The sequence below is a fragment of the Esox lucius genome, chromosome 24, assembly GCF_011004845.1.
Source record: "Esox lucius isolate fEsoLuc1 chromosome 24, fEsoLuc1.pri, whole genome shotgun sequence".
Taxonomy (NCBI): Eukaryota; Metazoa; Chordata; class Actinopteri; order Esociformes; family Esocidae; genus Esox; species Esox lucius.
This window is the reverse complement of record NC_047592.1, coordinates 3,986,436-4,005,769: the sequence shown is the minus strand read 5'-3', so window position 1 is coordinate 4,005,769 and position 19,334 is coordinate 3,986,436. Positions and strand designations below refer to the sequence as shown.

Genomic DNA, 19,334 nt, shown 5'->3' with positions numbered 1-19,334 from the left:
TTAAAAACTACCATCATAAAGGTCAGGCTATAAATGCCAGATATGCTGTCCACTTTTAGTCCATCTTTAGGGAGATTACATTCATGGATTACCCATTCATTGGATAATAAAGTGTGCCTTACTGGAAAATAAAATGATCTACTGTATGAATTGTGTTCTGTTTCTATTTAAACAAAGACCAATTGGCTATTGTCCAGTGTAATAAATGGACTGTGAAAGTAGCAGTTGGTCTCCTCAGTCCCAAAACGCTGACAGAGTGTCGTTAAAAGAAGAGGTGACGCGACGGGTGGTTATGAGGCACATTCAGTCAGAATGTTCTGGCGAAAGGCGTTTGGAACAACTACTCAGTAGACAACACTTCAACCACACTCTGAGTGAGGACTCAATAAGACGTCCGCTTTCAACAAAATAAGCCACGTTCTTTTGATAAACTCCCTCTGGAACCACAGCAACAGAGAAACACGTGTCAAGGCTGGGATCCACCAGGCAACAGGCAATCTGGTCCTCTGCTAATATTTAACTGTAAGGCCTTGACACTGGTTTCAGCCTGGGCCCACATTTTCTCGTTAGGAGATTGATTATGAAAGAATTTGTGAGACCCCAGTCATTGTAAGCAACTAATGAGGCAGGAACAGAATCAGAGATGCCAACCACATCCTTTAAAGTTTGGGGCTGAGCGCTGAGAACACCTTATGACCAAACCTGTGTAAACAGAAACTCTTGTGCATGAGACGCCCAGTGTCACAAGACATCCCAGAGGACAAGCAACGGAAGGAGCTGTTAAACCTGTTATTTTACCAGGTAAGTTGACTGAGAACATTCTCATTTAGAACAATGACCTGGGGGAACAGTTACAATGGGAGGAGAGCAGATGAATGAGCCAACTGGAGGCTGAGGATGATTAGGTACCAATGTTGTTATGAGGCCCATATTTCATATATTGTCATGACATGGTCTGAAACCCATTCTCATACCATCAGTGCCATTGGATCTGTAGTGATGAGTCAGGACCCTGTTTAACAGCCCATCCAAAAGCCAGCACAATGTTCACGACAGATGGAGCAACGTCTGGTCACCCATATATGGACCTACCCTGTTAAATACAGCACAAAACCATGAAATCCCCATAGACACACATTGGCAGTACAAGGGGTCGTTCTGAAGAGCTTAGTGACTTTAAACGTGGCTCTGTCATAGGATGCCACCTTTGCTACTAGTCAGTTAATGGAGTTTCTGCCCTACTAGATCTGCCTCGGTCAACTGGAAGTGATGTCATTGTGAAGTGGAAGTGCCTAGGAGCAACAGCCCAGCTACAAAGTGGTAGATCACACAAACTCACTGAGCCCCATCTGAATCCCCATGAGTCCGTTCTGTGTGTGTGTCCCCCCCCCCCCCCCGTTACTCTATATTATAAACAGCAAAACAAAGCCTTGTTGAATCAATGAGGCTTTCCAGCCAACTGTTTCACATTAAGGCTTGATTCTCCAGGCCTCCATCACACAGTGAACACTGATGCCACCTGCTGGTTGAAATAATTATTGCAGCCTAATTAACTTCCCTCCAAATGACGGATCATCAGGTCAAAATGCAGCTTCAAAATCATCAACCTCTCAATGGCCTGACATTACAATAAGGACTATAGCATATAATGGTTATCTTTTGAAGTAATGGCCTGTTCACACAATTAATTTTTCTTTCCCTTAATGTACATTTTAAAAAATTTAAACACTTATTTATGCATATTCATGTTGAATTCAGAGTGCATGATTGAATGAGTAAAGCATTAAAAACACAGGACATTGTGTTTGCTTAAAGTAAACAGTGAACATTCATTGAACTCAATTACATTTTTAACTTTTGTAGCTCCCCAGTGAAGTGGAGGGGACAGTGCTTTTATAACTGGACAGTTCAATCTGGAATTGAAACCAAAAACAATCAGGTAGTTCTGTGTCAAAGTGTCAATCCTCATCTAAGGGACATTTATATAATCTGATCCAATCTGGTACCAAAGTGTTGTGTCGACTTAGACTGATAGAAAATCTTGAGGCACGATGCAACGCCTCACTCAGCAGACCCTCTAATCCAATGAGACTCACTCAGCAGACCCTCTAATCCAATGAGAGTCACTCAGCAGACCCTCTAATCCAATGAGACTCACTCAGCAGACCCTCTAATCCAATGAGACTCACTCAGCAGACGCTCTAATCCAAAGAGACTCAGTCAGCAGACCCTCTAATCCAATGAGACTCACTCAACAGACCCTCTAATCCAATGAGACTCACTCAGCAGACCGTCTAATCCAATGAGACTCACTCAGCAGACCCTCTAATCCAATGAGACTCACTCAGCAGACCCTCTAATCCAATGTGACTCACTCAGACCCTCTAATCCAATGAGACTCACTCAGACCCTCTAATCCAATAAGACTCACTCAGCAGACCCTCTAATCCACTGAGACTCACTCAGCAGACCCTCTAATCCAATGAGACTCACTCAGCAGACCCTCTAATCCAATGAGACTCACTCAGCAGACCCTCTAATCCAATGAGACTCTCTCATCAGACCCTATAATCCAATGAGACTCACTCAGCAGACCCTCTTATCCAATGAGACTCACTCAGCAGATATTCTTTTTTATTTTGGCCACCTGGAATATAAACCAGAATCCTGATGATACAAACCCCATGCCGTCCCAACTGACCAACCAAGGACCAAAGGGAACTGCTCATCGGACATCAATCAGAGAAAGTTCCCGAAAACTCAGGAGTTTGTGAATTCAATAGTAGATTTTAATGTTGGTCTGCAGAACAACTGTCTTCCCGGCCTTAGAAACACGCATTTTTTAACATTGGAAGAATCAAAGACAATTAGACTGTTTGGAAAAATAATAATATGAGACCTTAGACTCAAGTAACCTGGTTAAATGTTTTATTAATTAACACCCAATTAATATGCAAGAGATCACATGAGACATACACATAAACAGTTGTTCTGTCTACTCCTCATCAGGTTTATGTAAAATAACATCATGATAACATCAAGACTTTCCAACCCAGTCAATCAAGTGTGTTTGTGTGTGAGTGTGTTTGTGTGTGTGTGTGTGTGAGTGTGTGTGTGTGTTTGTGTGTGAGTGTGTAAGCATGTACAGATATCATTCAGAGCCTTGCAAACTATGTTGTTACAAATGATTACATATAGAGTAAATGAAGCACATATATTACACAGATATGAATCAAAGGAAACATTCCAAACATTAAATTTAACCAAACATCAATCAGTATCATAGAAAATCAATTAAAGACAGTATGAGAAAGCAGTAACAGTAATTCCTCACTGTTCATTTCCATGTCCCATTCTTTTCCCTAAGTATCACCTTTTATTACTACAACTCCTCTTTCTCTTACAGTTTCTGTCTCAAATAACTGTCTAGCCTCTGTTCATATCAGATCCTGTTTTAACATTACGCTGTCTTCGTCTATACAATACCAGATATTTCTGAGATGTTCTAGTGCCACATACACCTTTCTCGGCAACAGTAACAGCAACGGTCACCATAACAGCAGAGTTATACTAGTATATCTTAGTTTTGACTTCCTGCTCCATTTTGACCTTATGTATCCCAACCTCTATCCCAATACATGGCAAAATCTGAATTTAACTTGGAAGTTACTCCCTAGTCCTCTCCCTTCACCTGGCACATTGTCCTTTTGTTGGTCTAGTCAGTTAACATATTCACCAAAAGGCTTTATTGATAAAATTATATTTAGAACATAATGGGATCATGTTGGTTACAGGGATGGAATTACATTTAGAACATAATGGCATCATGTTGGTTACAGGGATGGAATTACATTTAGAACATAATGGCATCATGTTGGTTACAGGGATGGAATTACATTTAGAACATAATAGCATCATGTTGGTTACAGTGATGGAATTACATTTAGAACATAATGGCATCATGTTGGTTACAGGGATGGAATTACATTTAGAACATAATGGGATCCTGTTGGTTACAGGGATGGAATTACATTTAGAACATAATGGCATCATGTTGGTTACAGGGATGGAATTACATTTAGAACATAATGGGATCATGTTGGTTACAGGGATGGAATTACATTTAGAACATAATGGCATCATGTTGGTTACAGGGATGGAATTACATTTAGAACATAATGGCATCATGTTGGTTACAGGGATGGAATTACATTTAGAACATAATGGGATCCTGTTGGTTACAGGGATGGAATTACATTTAGAACATAATGGCATCATGTTGGTTACAGTGATGGAATTACATTTAGAACATAATGGCATCATGTTGGTTACAGGGATGGAATTACATTTAGAACATAATAGCATCATGTTGGTTACAGTGATGGAATTACATTTAGAACATAATGGCATCATGTTGGTTACAGGGATGGAATTACATTTAGAACATAATGGCATCATGTTGGTTACAGGGATGGAATTACATTTAGAACATAATGGGATCATGTTGGTTACAGGGATGGAATTACATTTAGAACATAATGGCATCATGTTGGTTACAGGGATGGAATTACATTTAGAACATAATGGCATCATGTTGGTTACAGGGATGGAATTACATTTAGAACATAATGGCATCCTGTTGGTTACAGGGATGGAATTACATTTAGAACATAATGGCATCATGTTGGTTACAGGGATGGAATTACATTTAGAACATAATGGCATCATGTTGGTTACAGGGGTGGATTCTGAGTGATGGAAAGTTGTAGTGGAAAATATTGAAGTCTGAACAATTTAGTAAAAGACAGTATTTGTAATATAAACCTAAAATATTAACAGTCGAAGTCTTTCATTTGAATCAGCTGTGTGAGTGCTACGGCAAAAACGAAACGTGTACTGCCTTGGGTCCCAGGACCAGGATTGGGAAACACAATATTAACAGTACCCCTTCATGGTTAATTTTGGGAGCAACAACCTGGGAAACTTTGTAAAGTCTGGCTGGGGAATTGTCCTTTGGATATTCATAAGGTGCCCGTTAAATGTTGGACTAACAGTTATAATAATTAAACAATTTTAAATCAAACCAACTTTTACAGTCGCACACCAGCTGGCTGAAGCAAATTCGCTAAATATTTTGGCTAGCCATTCCTGCCTGCAAACACACACATAAGACAACTATATCACTCCATGCCATGAAAACAACTTGTATTTGAATGCAGGCATGGTTGCTAGCATTTCGTATTGAACTAAACATAAAACAAGTACAAATCAGATAGTTAAGCTATCTTTTAACCATACCGTAACCCACACTCTAAGCCTACTCCTGAGTGGGATCATTATCCAACTTTATCTCCAATTAACCTAATAATATTCCATGCTGAGGCTAAACCATAACTAAGTTATACATTTGGTTTTCAAAAAGACTCTTTCGGTTTTAGACATTCTTTTGGAAACAACTGGAAACGCTTTTCTTTTGGAAACAACTGGAAACGCTTTTCGTACATGTTTGTGAGCTTGTTATTCAGTTCTGCCACTGAGAGAGGAACGGTTCTAACCTTCTTACTCTTATTTCTGTTGTCTCCCCAGTGTGCTCCAGAATGCCACTGATTGGTCGAGATCTCACAGCAGAAGGCGGTCCACATGAAAGATGGGATGTTCACCCGGTTGTTCAGTGTGTTGTTCTCACTGGGCACTGCTCCGGTCACCACATAGGCCTCTGTGTTGTTATTACTATTCTTACAAGATTGGTTCATAATCTTTGTGACGTTTTCCTCCATTAACTTCCAGCTGCCTCCATTGAAGGTCTGTACTTGGGGTACAATGTTGGTCAGGGTGTAGGTGGACTCTTTGGCATCATCACCATCAGCGTGCATAACAGGGAACAGGTGACCTCTATTCACAAGGGGATCTGTATTTACGTTTTTGTAGTCCTGGTCTACAGCCTGATGTGTATATTGGGCACCCTGAGACTCCTCAGCCATTGATTTAATTGCATTTTTATTTTCGAGCTGAAATAACAATGAATCATTAATTCACTATGAAGTCTCACCTCTGCCTCTGTAAAACTGGGCTGATATTCAGTAAAATAAACAGATACATGTTTTATAGTATGTACCACGCTGCTCGTCAAGCTACAGAAACCACAACCATACATCCATTGATTAATCAGTTAACAACACATATTATAAACCCTTCTCTTTTGGTTTCATTAAGCAATTTAAAAGCTACATTAAACACCTGTCTCTACACTCCAGAGTGGTAGGCTGATAATCTGTAAATATAACAACATTCAAGGTGCACCATTTAAATGTGTGTAATGCAACAGTGAACACATACAAATGTGATTTGAAGGAGACCTACCTGGGGCTCTATCTTCCATGTGTCATCTATATTATTTCCCGATCCTCTGCCACCAGTGAACTTGTAGGCTGAGAACATGGGGATCTTGTTGTTCATGTCGTAGAGAGTCGCAAACCTGTAGTCATTTTTGTAGAACTGACAGATTGGCTTGTAGCTTTTCAGATTCGGTTTTGGGACAGTCCCTTGTTCCAAAATACGTGGAATATATGGAGTTACCCCATTCAGAAAGAACGCCTTGCAATTTTTTCTGAAGCCGCCATCCACTTCAGAGAGTCCAGGACATAGGAGAGAAAGAAGAAAGAGAGCAGAGAGAAGCTTCAACACCCCCATCATAACCTGAAGACTGAACACCTCAGAGACAAAGATGAAGTAACAGAGACCAGTTGGTAGACTGAAGACTGAACACCTCAGAGACAAAGATGAAGTAACAGAGACCAGTTGGTAGACTGAAGACTGAACACCTCAGAGACAAAGATGAAGTAACAGAGACCAGTTGGTAGACTGAAGACTGAACACCTCAGAGACAAAGATGAAGTAACAGAGACCAGTTGGTAGACTGAAGACTGAACACCTCAGAGACAAAGATGAAGTAACAGAGACCAGTTGATAGACTGAAGACTGAACACCTCAGAGACAAAGATGAAGTAACAGAGACCAGTTGGTAGACTGAAGACTGAACACCTCAGAGACAAAGATGAAGTAACAGAGACCAGTTGGTAGACTGGAGACTGAACACCTCAGAGACAAAGATGAAGTAACAGAGACCAGTTGGTAGACTGAAGACTGAACACCTCAGAGACAAAGATGAAGTAACAGAGACCAGTTGGTAGACTGGAGACTGAACACCTCAGAGACAAAGATGAAGTAACAGAGACCAGTTGTTAGACTGAAGACTGATGAGTCTAGTTGTCAGAACAGGATGTTTTAAATAGTTTTCAGAGACTCCTCCTTCAGTGATGAAAACTGGACAAGAGGGTTGAATTTGAATATCATTAATAGAATATGAAATCACTTCCTCAGGATTCTAGTGAACACTGACACACACACACATTAATTTACACATTGACAAGCACGCACACACACACACACACACACACGCTCATGTACACATGGAAACAGACACACACAGTAATGAGCCAGTGGTTGTGGGAGGTTTATTTTAGGGACATGTCTGAAACTTTAAATGGTGCAATTTTTAGGTCACCCATGTAAAGCTGATTTCAGATTTCACTCACACAGTATAGCTGCAGATGGGCGCTAGAATATGCATTGGCTACCTAGGCTTTTATTTTGAAATGACTGTCTGAAATTAATGGTAACAATAACAAGAACAATTCATTGGACTTAAATGGCACTTTTTTATACGCACCCAAAGTGCTTTGCTTAGTAAGGAGGGAAGATCAGTTCATCCAGGCAATGAAAGAGGGAATAAACACCACAGATCGGCTGTCAGGTGAAGAGGTGATTGGTGATTTGTGCCGATTAGGGATTAATGGGATGATTAGGGATGAGGGGGATGATTAGGGATGAGGGGGGTGATTAGGGATGAATGGGATGATTAGGTGGCCATGATGAATGTGGCCAGGAATGTAACCAGGACACCAGGGTTTACCATGTCTACTCTCAGTGCCTTGGGATCTTTAGTGGCCCCAGATAGTCAGGATACCGGTTTAACATCACATCAAGACACACAGGGCATGGTCCCCTTCACTGTCCTGGGTCATTGGGATTTGATCTTTAAACCAGAGAGAAGAGTGCCCTCTACTGGCCCTCTAACACCATTTCTAACAACATCTGGTCTCCCATCACCCCAGGACCAACCAGGACCGACCCGGTTTAGCTTCAGCGGCAAACCGGCGGTAAGACACTTGGGGTGCTATGGTTCTGGTATATTTAAACAGTGATGACATGGTTTGAATAACGTTTAATTACCGTTGAATAATAGACGATGCAACCCTGCATAAACCCAGGTCAGGCCTGTTGGTTCTGTTGTCAGGTGTTGTCACACACAAGGTCACTGTAGGTCAACAGGTCATCCCTAGGGTCTCAAGTCAGAAGACCAGAAACGTGAAAGGTAGAATCCATGAATTCCATAGATCTTAACTGCATTCTATGTACGGTAACTTAAGGAAGGGTTATAATAAAGAGCAAGGATGATTTATATGTACATTTAATTGTACATGACTCATGAGTATGGTAGCCGATATTAGAATGAATAATTGCTTTTGACCTTTGACCCTTGAGTCCTGTGACCTCAGGTTCGGTCAGGGTTATGAAAATAGTTTTATTTCGACAATTGTTTTTCAGTAAGATAATTCTGAGGGTGGGAGGGATTTATGACTTCCAGGGTGTCAGATGTTTAGATTGTTCATACTGTAAGTGTTTGTTCATACTGTTTTTGTTCATACTGTGTTTGTTCATACTGTTAGTGATTGTTCATACTATAAGTGTTAGTTCATACTGTAAGTGTTTGTTCATACGGTTTTTGTTCATACTGTGTTTGTTCATACTGTTAGTGATTGTTCATACTATAAGTGATTGTTCATACTGTAAGTGTTTGTTCATACTATAAGTGATTGTTCATACTGTTAGTGTTTGTTGATACTGTAAGTGATTGTTCATACTGTAAGTGATTGTGTGTATGTGTAACTAGTGACGTCCATTCAAGCCTCGTTGGCCCGTCACTATGTTTACCAGATGTTCCTATGCTGAACAGGAAGCCTAGAGATGTTACCTCCAAGGAGGTGGTGGATTTTAGCTCCTCCCATGGAGCGTGTTACAACCTCTGTGTCTCGTCTGAATCTGTATGGAACAGTCCAGTGTTTGGGCGGAGCTAAAATATGTCATCTAAATTACAAGATCCATTCTGTCCAACATTGCTGAGACCAATATACGTAGATAATCATTTTAAAAACACACAAATACTTAAAGCGTAAAATTCAGTGATAATATCCTGGAATATATCTTTGAACCAGTAAACTCATTATTACTGATGAGCATCCTCAGACCCTATCAACCAAAGGGAAGCCTATCAACCAGGGGCTCTTCAGGCCCCAACTGAGGTTAAACGAGTGGCTACAGATGTTCAAGGCTGTATTCAGAATTAAACACACAGCTTGTGGTGGTTTTTTGGATTTCACTGTGTTTTCTGAGAGTTTTGGTTCAAAAACTAGATTATAGATATTAGTGTGTGTAGACTTTAGGGTTAGTAAAGCACATTTCCCTGCATTAAGGCGTGAGATTAAAGCACTAAATGAACGGTCTGAGATATAGGAAGACACACACCAGGGGACTATTTTTAGGTTTACTATATTTTTATTCTGATCCCACTTAATCTCAATCTGTATGCTATCAACAGGGGCGGACTGGCCATCTGGCAATTCTGGAAAATGGGATGCCAGAACATAATTTTTGGGGTGGGCTGATGAGATTTATTTTTAAATATATAAATAAATATATTTTACAGGCTGGTGGTACATAGGACGGGTTTAATGACTTGCCCATATTCACTGTGTTTGTAATAATCCATATTAAGCATTTGTTCCATTGGGCAGCGGCCAGCCTGTTCCCAAGATGGACCGGCCCAATCAGAGGATCCTCAAATAGGGGCTTTCAGTCAAAATCAAAGGCCTCATCAGAGAGAGTGCAACACGAGCTGATAGTAAAGCTAGGTCAATATTGTCTGAACAGAAAACGATAGCTAGATAAACTGATGGTAAAAAAAGGAAAGGCAGTTTAAGTTGGTCTGTTTGAGTGCTGTGTCTGAGACTGAGGCAGAAGAAAGATAAGTTGCTGTTGAAGCTGCAGTGGGGACAGTAATGCAGCAGAGTCTCAGAGTTTCTAACTACTTCTGCCATTTAGCTCCAGTGTTTGTATTATTCTGCTTAGGCAAATTAATGTAAAGCTTTAACCGTTTATTAGTATTTGATTGTTTCGTGATAATTGGTTACTTGGTTAGCTAGCATGTTACTGAATCCAATGAGTGAAATATCAGCAAATAAGGCAGCATTTGGGGTGAACAAATTAGACAACTATCAATATATTTTACCACGTTGAAAATGTAACCTTTAGCAATAGGTGTCCACTACTGTAAACATGTGGACAGAACTATGCATTGCACACAAATATCTAATCTTAAAATAAAACATTGTATGAAAAATAAAACACTGAATAAATGCATACATGCAGTATGTAGTTCATTCTTAGGTAGGGTGGAACATGGGCTTCCATGAAAGGAACTCATTTGTAATAGTTGTTGTATAGCCTGTTAGAAAAGGTGTTATAAACCACTGGATTACTCATGTTCTCCTTTGTCAGTCAGTCACCTTAATTAACCCTTAGGATATGAGGTAGGTGTGCATGTGTCACACACACATAGATCACACTACACACCCACCCTGAAACCACACACACACATAGTTCACACTACACACCTACCCTGAAACCACACACACACATAGATCACACTACACACCTACCCTGAAACCACACACACACATAGATCACACTACACACCTACCCTGAAACCACACACACACATAGATCACACTACACACCCACCCTGAGACCACACACACACACACATGCACTCAGCTCACACCAGCACACACAAACAGTTTAACATACTTTAATTCACAAATAACTGTATAAAGGATTTAAACATGTTAAAGTCTGTTATTCACAAACAAACACACACTACTATTACTGCTGCTACTATTAATAGTTTTAGCATATTTTGTAGCATTTTCTATATTATTCTACACATTCATGTTGTCTATGTATATGTTCCTATTGCCTTTCATACTGTTAACATTACTTGTCTGTATGTGTAAGGGGAACTTATTGTAATGTAGAGTCAAGTGCTAACTTTCTAAGGAACTTTTCAAAAGAGGAGAGAAAAATAAAAGTACCAAATAGTTTACTCAGAACATATAGCCTGCGTTTATTAAACATCAATTATCAAACAGTATGACCTTGTTTCTCTTTTCTTTCGCAATGTCCTTTTAGTTGTTTTCAACCCTCTTGTTACACATAAGTTGAGAAAAAAAACAGAAAATAAAATGACCTCAGAGCTCTGATGAAAAATAAAATAATCCAATGTCCATCTACCCGGGTATTATGTTTTTTTTTAAGTGTGGTGAAATCTCGCGCTTAACTGTACGATGCAATGAAGAAATGTAGAAGCCGTCCGTGTTGCAGGCAAGATGATCATTCACGCCCTCGTCTCAAATAGCGAAACCTTCCAATGGAACTCTCTCTCGAATCATGCATAAAAATACAACCTGCAGGGCAATATTCAATTACTCTCTCAATAACTTTACCAGATCTAGAAATATAAATCTTATTCATAATCCGTAGTAGCTTAAATTCTTGTTTTCAATGTTTGCATTCAGTACATACATGAACCTCAAACACTAGCATGTCACGTAGTAACACAGCTTCAACATGGCATGGAATAGCACTTCAAATCATTAAACTTTGTTTTTCCGATTGTTTTTTTTCCCCCCACTTATGTAGTTGTCAGCAATACATTTTCACACAATGCATTAAACAACTTGATTTACAGCAAAGAAAATAGGGATAAATCCACGTGCTTAACTCAGTAAACCCATCTATCACGCTATGTTGGCTAGTAGCACAAATAACCAAGTGTACAACACTCACCGGAGAAAAATAATACAAGTAAGTAAACTCCTTGTCGTAATTTCGATCCTTTGTTCTGCTATTCCTTCATTAGAATTAGGGTTTGGTGGGCAAAAAACTTTAGAATCAGTGCAGCAGTTTCCCCTCTAAGCAGCGCCACCACTGCCCCTTACAGGGCAAAATATGGTTTGCAGAGAAAACCTAACAAGTAATAAAATATTAACTAGAAATAACCTAATCCTGTTTGTAGGCTAATTTTGAGTTGGTTACATATGCATGTGTATTCCAGTGTTTAGAGCAGTCTGTGAAAAAGACTGCAACGTTTACATCCTATACTCTGGGCATGTGACAAATAGACTTTTACAGCCAAACACTAAATTACTTAACAGTGTAATGGGTCAGTAGGAACATATCAGGCATGTATAAAACATATTTGTGTGTCCATTAACTAGGATGTGGCTGGAATCAGTAGAGCCAGAGTCCCCTGGTCTTCTTGTACCAGTTCTGTGAGGAAGGATGCTAATGTAGCCTAGCAGAGACATGGAGAAGTGTGGTTGAGGCAGGAAGAAAACAGTGATACACAAATGTACTTTGGGTTTGAAATTAACTCTGGAGTAGAGGGGAACACATGATAACAATAATAATGACATGTAGATACATTTAAACTCAACTGTACATTATAACAAGGAGAATCAGACAAACAGACAAAGTTCACAGAGATTGAGAACAAAGAGGAACATGGAGAATGAGAGACAGGCAAATTTCACAGAGAGTGACAACAGAGAGGAACATGTAATTCAGTAATGACTCTGTAGGGGTGGGCGGAGCTGCTCTGGATGATGAGTTGATCCCCTAAAGTCACATCCACTTGGGAGAAGATGGTGGCCAAAAGATGATTAATGAGTTGCAATATTCATTCCATCTTTCTGGGTTACTTTGAAGGTTATGTGTAGGAGAGTAGCGGGTTAAACCGGTCCAGGTAACAGCTCACCTTGACCAGGGAAGAAAAACCTATAAGGCTGTTTTCTATAAAGGCTAATGTCAGATTATATTTATAGAAAACTGAGTGATGGGGAAAGAAAAAAGGTAGAGCTCTGTCTTTACTGCTTCAGATGACATACGATGTAAAAGAGCCTTGCTGATTTTTTTTAGAAACACTTCCTAGTAATCATTTTGCAGTCCTCCTACCTTTTTTTAGGAAAAGGAAGTCGCACACCAGGGGGCCTATTTTTAGGTTTACTATATTTCTATTCCCGTCCCACCAGGAGGAGACCCCGGGGAAGACCTAGGACACGCTGGAGGGACTATGTCTCCCGGCTGGCCTGGGAACGCCTCGGTGTCCCCCCGGAAGAGCTGGAGGAAGTGTCTGGGGAGAGGGAAGTCTGGGCATCTCTGCTTAGACTGCTGCCCCCGCGACCCGGCCCCGGATGAAGCGGAAGAAGATGAATGAATGATATTTCTATTCTGATCCCACTTAATCTCAATCTGTATGTTATCAACGGGGGCGGACTGGCCATCTGGCAATCCTGGCAAATGGGGGTCCGGACCATATTTTTTGTGGTGGGCTGGTCAGATTTAATTTTAAATATATATAAATAAATACTTTTTACAGGCTGGTGGTGCATAGAAGGGGTTTTCATGACTTGCTCAATTTCACTGTGTTTGTAATCATCCATATTAAGCATTTGTCCCAGTGGGCAGCGGCCAGCCTGTTCCCAAGATGGACCGACCCGATCAGAGGTTCCTCAAATTGGGACTTTCATTCAAAATCAAAGGCCTCATGAGAGAGTGCAACACGAGCTGATAGTCAGTAAAGCTAGGTCAATATTGTCTGAACAGAAAACAAGGCGGTGCTGAAAATGTTTGAGAAAGCCAAAAAAGAGCTCATAGGTCCAACGCTGCCAAAATTGTATAATTAACTGAACAAAAGGTTTAAGTTTGTCTGTTTGAGTGCTGTGTCTGAGACTGAGACAGATGAAAGATGAGTTGCTGTTGAAGCTGCAGTGGGGACAGTAATGCAGCAGAGTCAGGAAGAAAAATGAGAAAAGGCTGAAAGCACAAGTCATTTTCATTCATTTCAAACTACTTCTGCCATTTACCTCCAGTGTTTGTATTATTCTGCTTAGGCAAATTAATGTAAAGCTCCCGTTTATCAATATTTGGTTTTTCGTTATAATTGGTTATTTGGTTAGCTAGCATGTTACTGAATCGATGGCGATTCAGTAACATGACTGAAATATCAGCAAATAAGGCGGCATTTGGGGTAAACAAACTAGACAACTTGCAATATATTCTACCACCTTGAAAATGTAACCTTTAGCAATAGCTGTCTACTACTGAAAAATATGTGTACAGAACTATACATTGCACACAAGTATGTAGTCTTAAAATAAAACATGGTATGAAAAATAAAACAGTGAATAAATGCGTATGTATTTAATTCTTAGGTAGGGTGGAACATGGGCTTCCATGAAAGGCACTCATTTGCAATAGTTGTTGCCTGTTAGAAAAGGTGTTATAAACCACAGGATTACTCATGTTCTCCTTTGGTCTGAATGGGGTGTTCATCTATTCACTACTAGGATGGTGCTGGGCCCAGTGCAGACAGCCCAGCTTCTGCACCAGAGACAAGAGCAGTGGAGGTAAGAAGACAACACCTACCTCATAATGCTTAGGATATGAGGTAGGTGTGCATGTGTCACACACACATAGATCACACTACACACCCACCCTGAGACCACACACACACACATGCACTCACAGCTCACACCAGCACACACAAACAGTTTAACATACTTTAATTCTGTTACTCACAAACAAACACACACTACTATTACTGCTGCTACTATTAATAGTTTTTGCATATTCTGTAGCATTTTCTATATTATTCTACACATTCCTGTTGTCTATGTATATGTTCCTATTGCCTTTCATACTGTTATCATTACTTGTTTGTATTCATGTGTATTCCAGTGTTGAGAGCAGTCTGTGAGAAAGACTGGAACATTTACATCCCAAACTCTGGGCATGTGACCAATAGACATTTACAGCCAGACACTTGTTGGTAAATTACTTAACAGTGCAATGGGTCAGTGGGAACATATCAGTCAAGCAAAGTTCACAGAGAGGAACAAAGAGAGTTGAACAAGTAGAACCAAACAAACAAGTGACAACAAGGAAAACATACTGTTGAATGACAGTCAAGAGAGTGACAACTGTCAAAATGCATAGAAAGACAGCACATAACGGCAGTATAACAGACTCAGATGCACAGACACTGGTTTTTAACATATTGTACTGTATGTGTGCATTTGTTATAAACATGTGCTCTTTAAAAAGTAGTGGTCATCGTCAACCAGTCACTTATAGATTAAAGGTTTAAATAACTGTACTGCTTATATATTATTTTAGTAGCACTACCATCTGTACACAATGTAAGTAGTGAATGGGTGTGTCCGTGGGTGGGATCTACTGGCCTGGTAATGTGGGCTGGTTTGGTCACTGTGCCAGGGCTGAATTTCTGTCCCAGTCCACCCCTGATGGAAACTATCTGAAAATAAACTGAATTAGAAACATTTATTTTAAAATTCATTAAAAAAAGTTTTATAAAAAACACAACTATACAGCTATCTCGGCCAGGGTGACAGGGCCTGACTGCAGGGATGTGTGATGTCGTTCTCTGGTTCTGGCCCTAGAAAACACCATGATGCCCGTGAACCCAACTCTCCCCTCGGGTTGCCATCACCTGAATTCTGACCACCTGTGTTCTGTGTTCCCTATTTAGTTCAGAGGGGTTCACTACGAAGGGAGGTCAACCTACTAGGATTTAACTCTGGTTATCAAGGAAAGTCAGGGTTGCCATGACACCATACCTCGGGTAAAACTAATTCACCTTTCATAGTACAGGTTAATTGGGAAGTTTACCCGACGTCACCAAGTTACTCCAGAAGTTACCTGGCTTCATAGTAAACCCCACAGGTCTGTGTCTCATTTCTGTTGTGAGGTATTGGTTGTCTTGTGTGCATCAGTACTATGCCTGTATTTTCATCGTTATAGAAATTCGGACTGCCCTCCTTGTGTCCTGACCTGTGCCTGCCCTTTTTGACCATGGTCTTCTGGATCATCCCTTTGGTTCTTCTGCTCCTCTCTTTCTGACTCTTGTGTACCGACTTTCTGCTTTGGTTAAATCAAGTAGATAAGTAGAATCAGGTGTGTAAATAATTAAGCACCAAATTAACCAATAAAAAGAGAGCTTTAGGAAAGAGTTTGGGCAGGATAAATTGAGACAATATATCTGGTGAATTTGGTGTTACCCACACAAGTGAATGCAAAACAAACCATGTCAAGAGGAAAGACAATCTCTGAGGACATCAGAAGGAGTAGTGGGAGCACATCTGTCTGGTTGAGGCTTTACAACCATCTAAAAAAGATCTAAAGCAAATCTATAAATACAGGCAAATCATTTACAAATGGAGAACTTTAACATAACAACAGACTAGAAGTCAGGTAAATCAGGTAACAAAACATCTAGATATTTGCCGACCTCCCATCTCAGGTTACTCTGCTTCAACAATAAGAAGACTGATTTGAAATGGCTTTCAGGGAGGGTCACCAGGAAGAAGCCTCTGCTGTCAAAAAAGAACCAGACGGACCAACTTAACGTTGCCAAAAACCACCTGGACAAACAGAAGTCCATTCTCTGGATAGATATGTCTAAAATGCAATGTTTGGTGAATACCCAACACTGAATACCAGCAAAAATATATTTTATAAAGCAATCAATGTTGCCCACAACTTATGTGAAATAACACATTTTTGTCAAAAATATATTTAATGTTTTTGATCAGCAGATGACAATGTTGGGTAGCATTTGTCCACAAAAATATAGCCTTGAGACTCCTATTTCTGCCCTACAATTACTAAGATCAGAATCAGAAAGAGTTTTATAGCCAGGTAAGTTTCACAACCAACTAGGGATTTGTTCTGGTCCGTTAGTGCAACAATTTGTACAAAAGAAGTAAAAACAAATAAGAATAGAGGAATGAGCATAAAAACAGTAGACTGAGCATTCATAAATTACAAAAAAATATGTAAGGTGCATGATTTGTCTAGTTGAGTGTTGTGAGTGTCTGAGGGGAGGGGTTATAGATTTGTCTAGTTGAGTGTTGTGAGTGTCTGAGGGGAGGGGTTATAGATTTGTCTAGTTGAGTGTTGTGAGTGTCTGAGGGGAGGGGTTATAGTCAGTTTGGTTCTGGGGGCGTGTTCATGAGGCCTACTGCTGTAGGTAAGAAACGGTTCTTGTGGTGAGAGGTTTTGGTCCTGATAGACCTCAGCCTTCTGCCAGAGGGGGGAGTTCTGAATAGTCCATTTCCAGAGTGAGAGGGATCAGCCCCAATCTTTGCCGCTCCCCTCCGTGTTCTGGAGGTGTGTAGGTCTTGACCTGTAATCACTGAGTCCTGGGTTTCTAAAGTTTATGTGTAGCCCTGGGAACACAAGACATTTTACTGTATCTAGTTCTCCCATGTCGGTCCAGTGTCTGTCTCGTAATAACTGGTATCGTATAATAAATTTTTTAGTGGGGGAGTTTAAATACACTGTCTGTTAAATACACTACAACAGGGACGAGTGCCACCCTGTCTACTGTTGGTTAGTTAGTTCCCTTGTTGTTGATGTAGGACATTTTTGTTTATTTCTTTCCTTTGGCACAGCCTGGGTTCCTTCTCCCATTGAGAGCAGGTGGGGGTTTACCTTTGTTTGCTTGGGCTCAAATAAAAAGCACCAGTTCATGCATTCTCCCAGACGTGGTCCCTGTATCACTCCATTCTCCCTGACGTGGTCCCTGTATTACTCCATTCTCCCAGACGTGGTCCATGTGTCACTCCATTCTCCCTGACGTGGTCCATGTATCACTCCATTCTCCCTGACGTGGTCCCTGTATCACTCCATTCTCCCAGACGTGGTCCCTGTATCACTCCATTCTCCCTGACGTGGTCCCTGTATCACTCCATTCTCCCTGACGTGGTCCATGTGTCACTCCATTCTCCCTGACGTGGTCCCTGTGTCACTCCATTCTCCCTGACGTGGTCCATGTGTCACTCCATTCTCCCTGACGTGGTCCATGTATCACTCCATTCTCCCTGACGTGGTCCATGTGTCACTCCATTCTCCCTGACGTGGTCCCAGTGTCACTCCATTCTCCCTCTCCTCTATCATCCCCTGTCCCTGTTTCTCCCTCCCTCTCCTCTATCATCCCCTGTCCCTCTTTCTCCCTCCCTCTCTATCATCCCCTGGCCTTGTTTCTCACTTCCTCACCTCTATCATCCCCTGTCCCTGTTTCTCCTTCTCCTCTATCATCCCCTGTCCCTGTGTCTGCCTCCCATCTATCATCCCCTTTCCCTGTTTCCCCCTCCCTCTCCTCTATCATCCCCTGTCCCTGTTTCTCCCTCTCCTCTATCATCCCCTGTCCCTGTTTCTCCCTCTCCTCTATTATCCCCTGTCCCTGTTTCTCCCTTCCTCTCCTCTATCATCCCCTGTCCCTGTGTCTCCCTCCCTCTCCTCAATCATCCCCTGTCCCTGTTTCTCCCTCTCCTCTATCATCCCCTGTCCCTGTTTCTCCCTCCCTCTCTCCCACTTGCCTCTCACTCTCCTCCCCTCCTGTCTCGTCCTCCATCCTGTCCTACTCTCATACCACCAGCAGGTGTCAGCCTTGATCCATTATCAAGCTTTATCTGTGACAGAATTGCCAGACTGACTGACTGGTTACTTTATTGTTTATTTGGTTTGTAGGATGATTGATAGGTTGGCTAGTTGATTAGTAATTGATTAGTAGATTGGGGTATTATGATGGCCCTAAGACGACATTCTTGTGTTTGGAGCCACTCTGGAAGAGCACGACCGCCGCCTGAAAAGGGTGATGGAGACAATCCGCGCATCTGGCCTAAAACTCAACCGTCAAAAGTGTAAGTTCAGCTATGCTTCCCTTCACTTCCTGGGTCAGGTTATCAGTCAGGAGGGCTTGACTCCAAGCCCAGAAAGAGTGTCCGCCATCACCGCCCTGGAGACACCTACAAATGTGAGTTAAAAAGGGTAATTGGTATGGTGAATTATGTTGGCAGATACATACCCAACTTGTCACTAATCCTTCATCCCCTTAACAAGCTGTTGAAGAATACAGTAACATGGGTGTGGGACTCACAGCAAGAAGGTAAAAACACTGATATCCTCTTTACCTGTTCGTCAGAACTTTGATCCAAAACTGCCCACTGTAGTAGGTGATGACACATTCAGTTATGGATTAGGAGGAGTACTGCTGCTAAATCATGGAGGAACAC

At 41.1% G+C, this 19,334-nt stretch overlaps 1 protein-coding gene across 1 annotated transcript; it reads right to left on the bottom strand.

Moving 5' to 3' along the window:
• Positions 1-4,670: 4,670 nt before the first annotated feature.
• On the bottom strand, positions 4,671-6,769 carry LOC105020803 (endonuclease domain-containing 1 protein-like). Its single transcript, XM_029117245.2, has 2 exons — positions 6,361-6,769; positions 4,671-6,008 (listed from the first exon to the last, which is right to left on the bottom strand). Exons 1-2 carry the CDS (start codon positions 6,691-6,693, stop codon positions 5,415-5,417), a joined length of 927 nt encoding a protein of 308 aa, XP_028973078.2. The 5' UTR covers positions 6,694-6,769; the 3' UTR covers positions 4,671-5,414.
• Between the last annotated feature and the right edge of the window lie 12,565 nt (positions 6,770-19,334).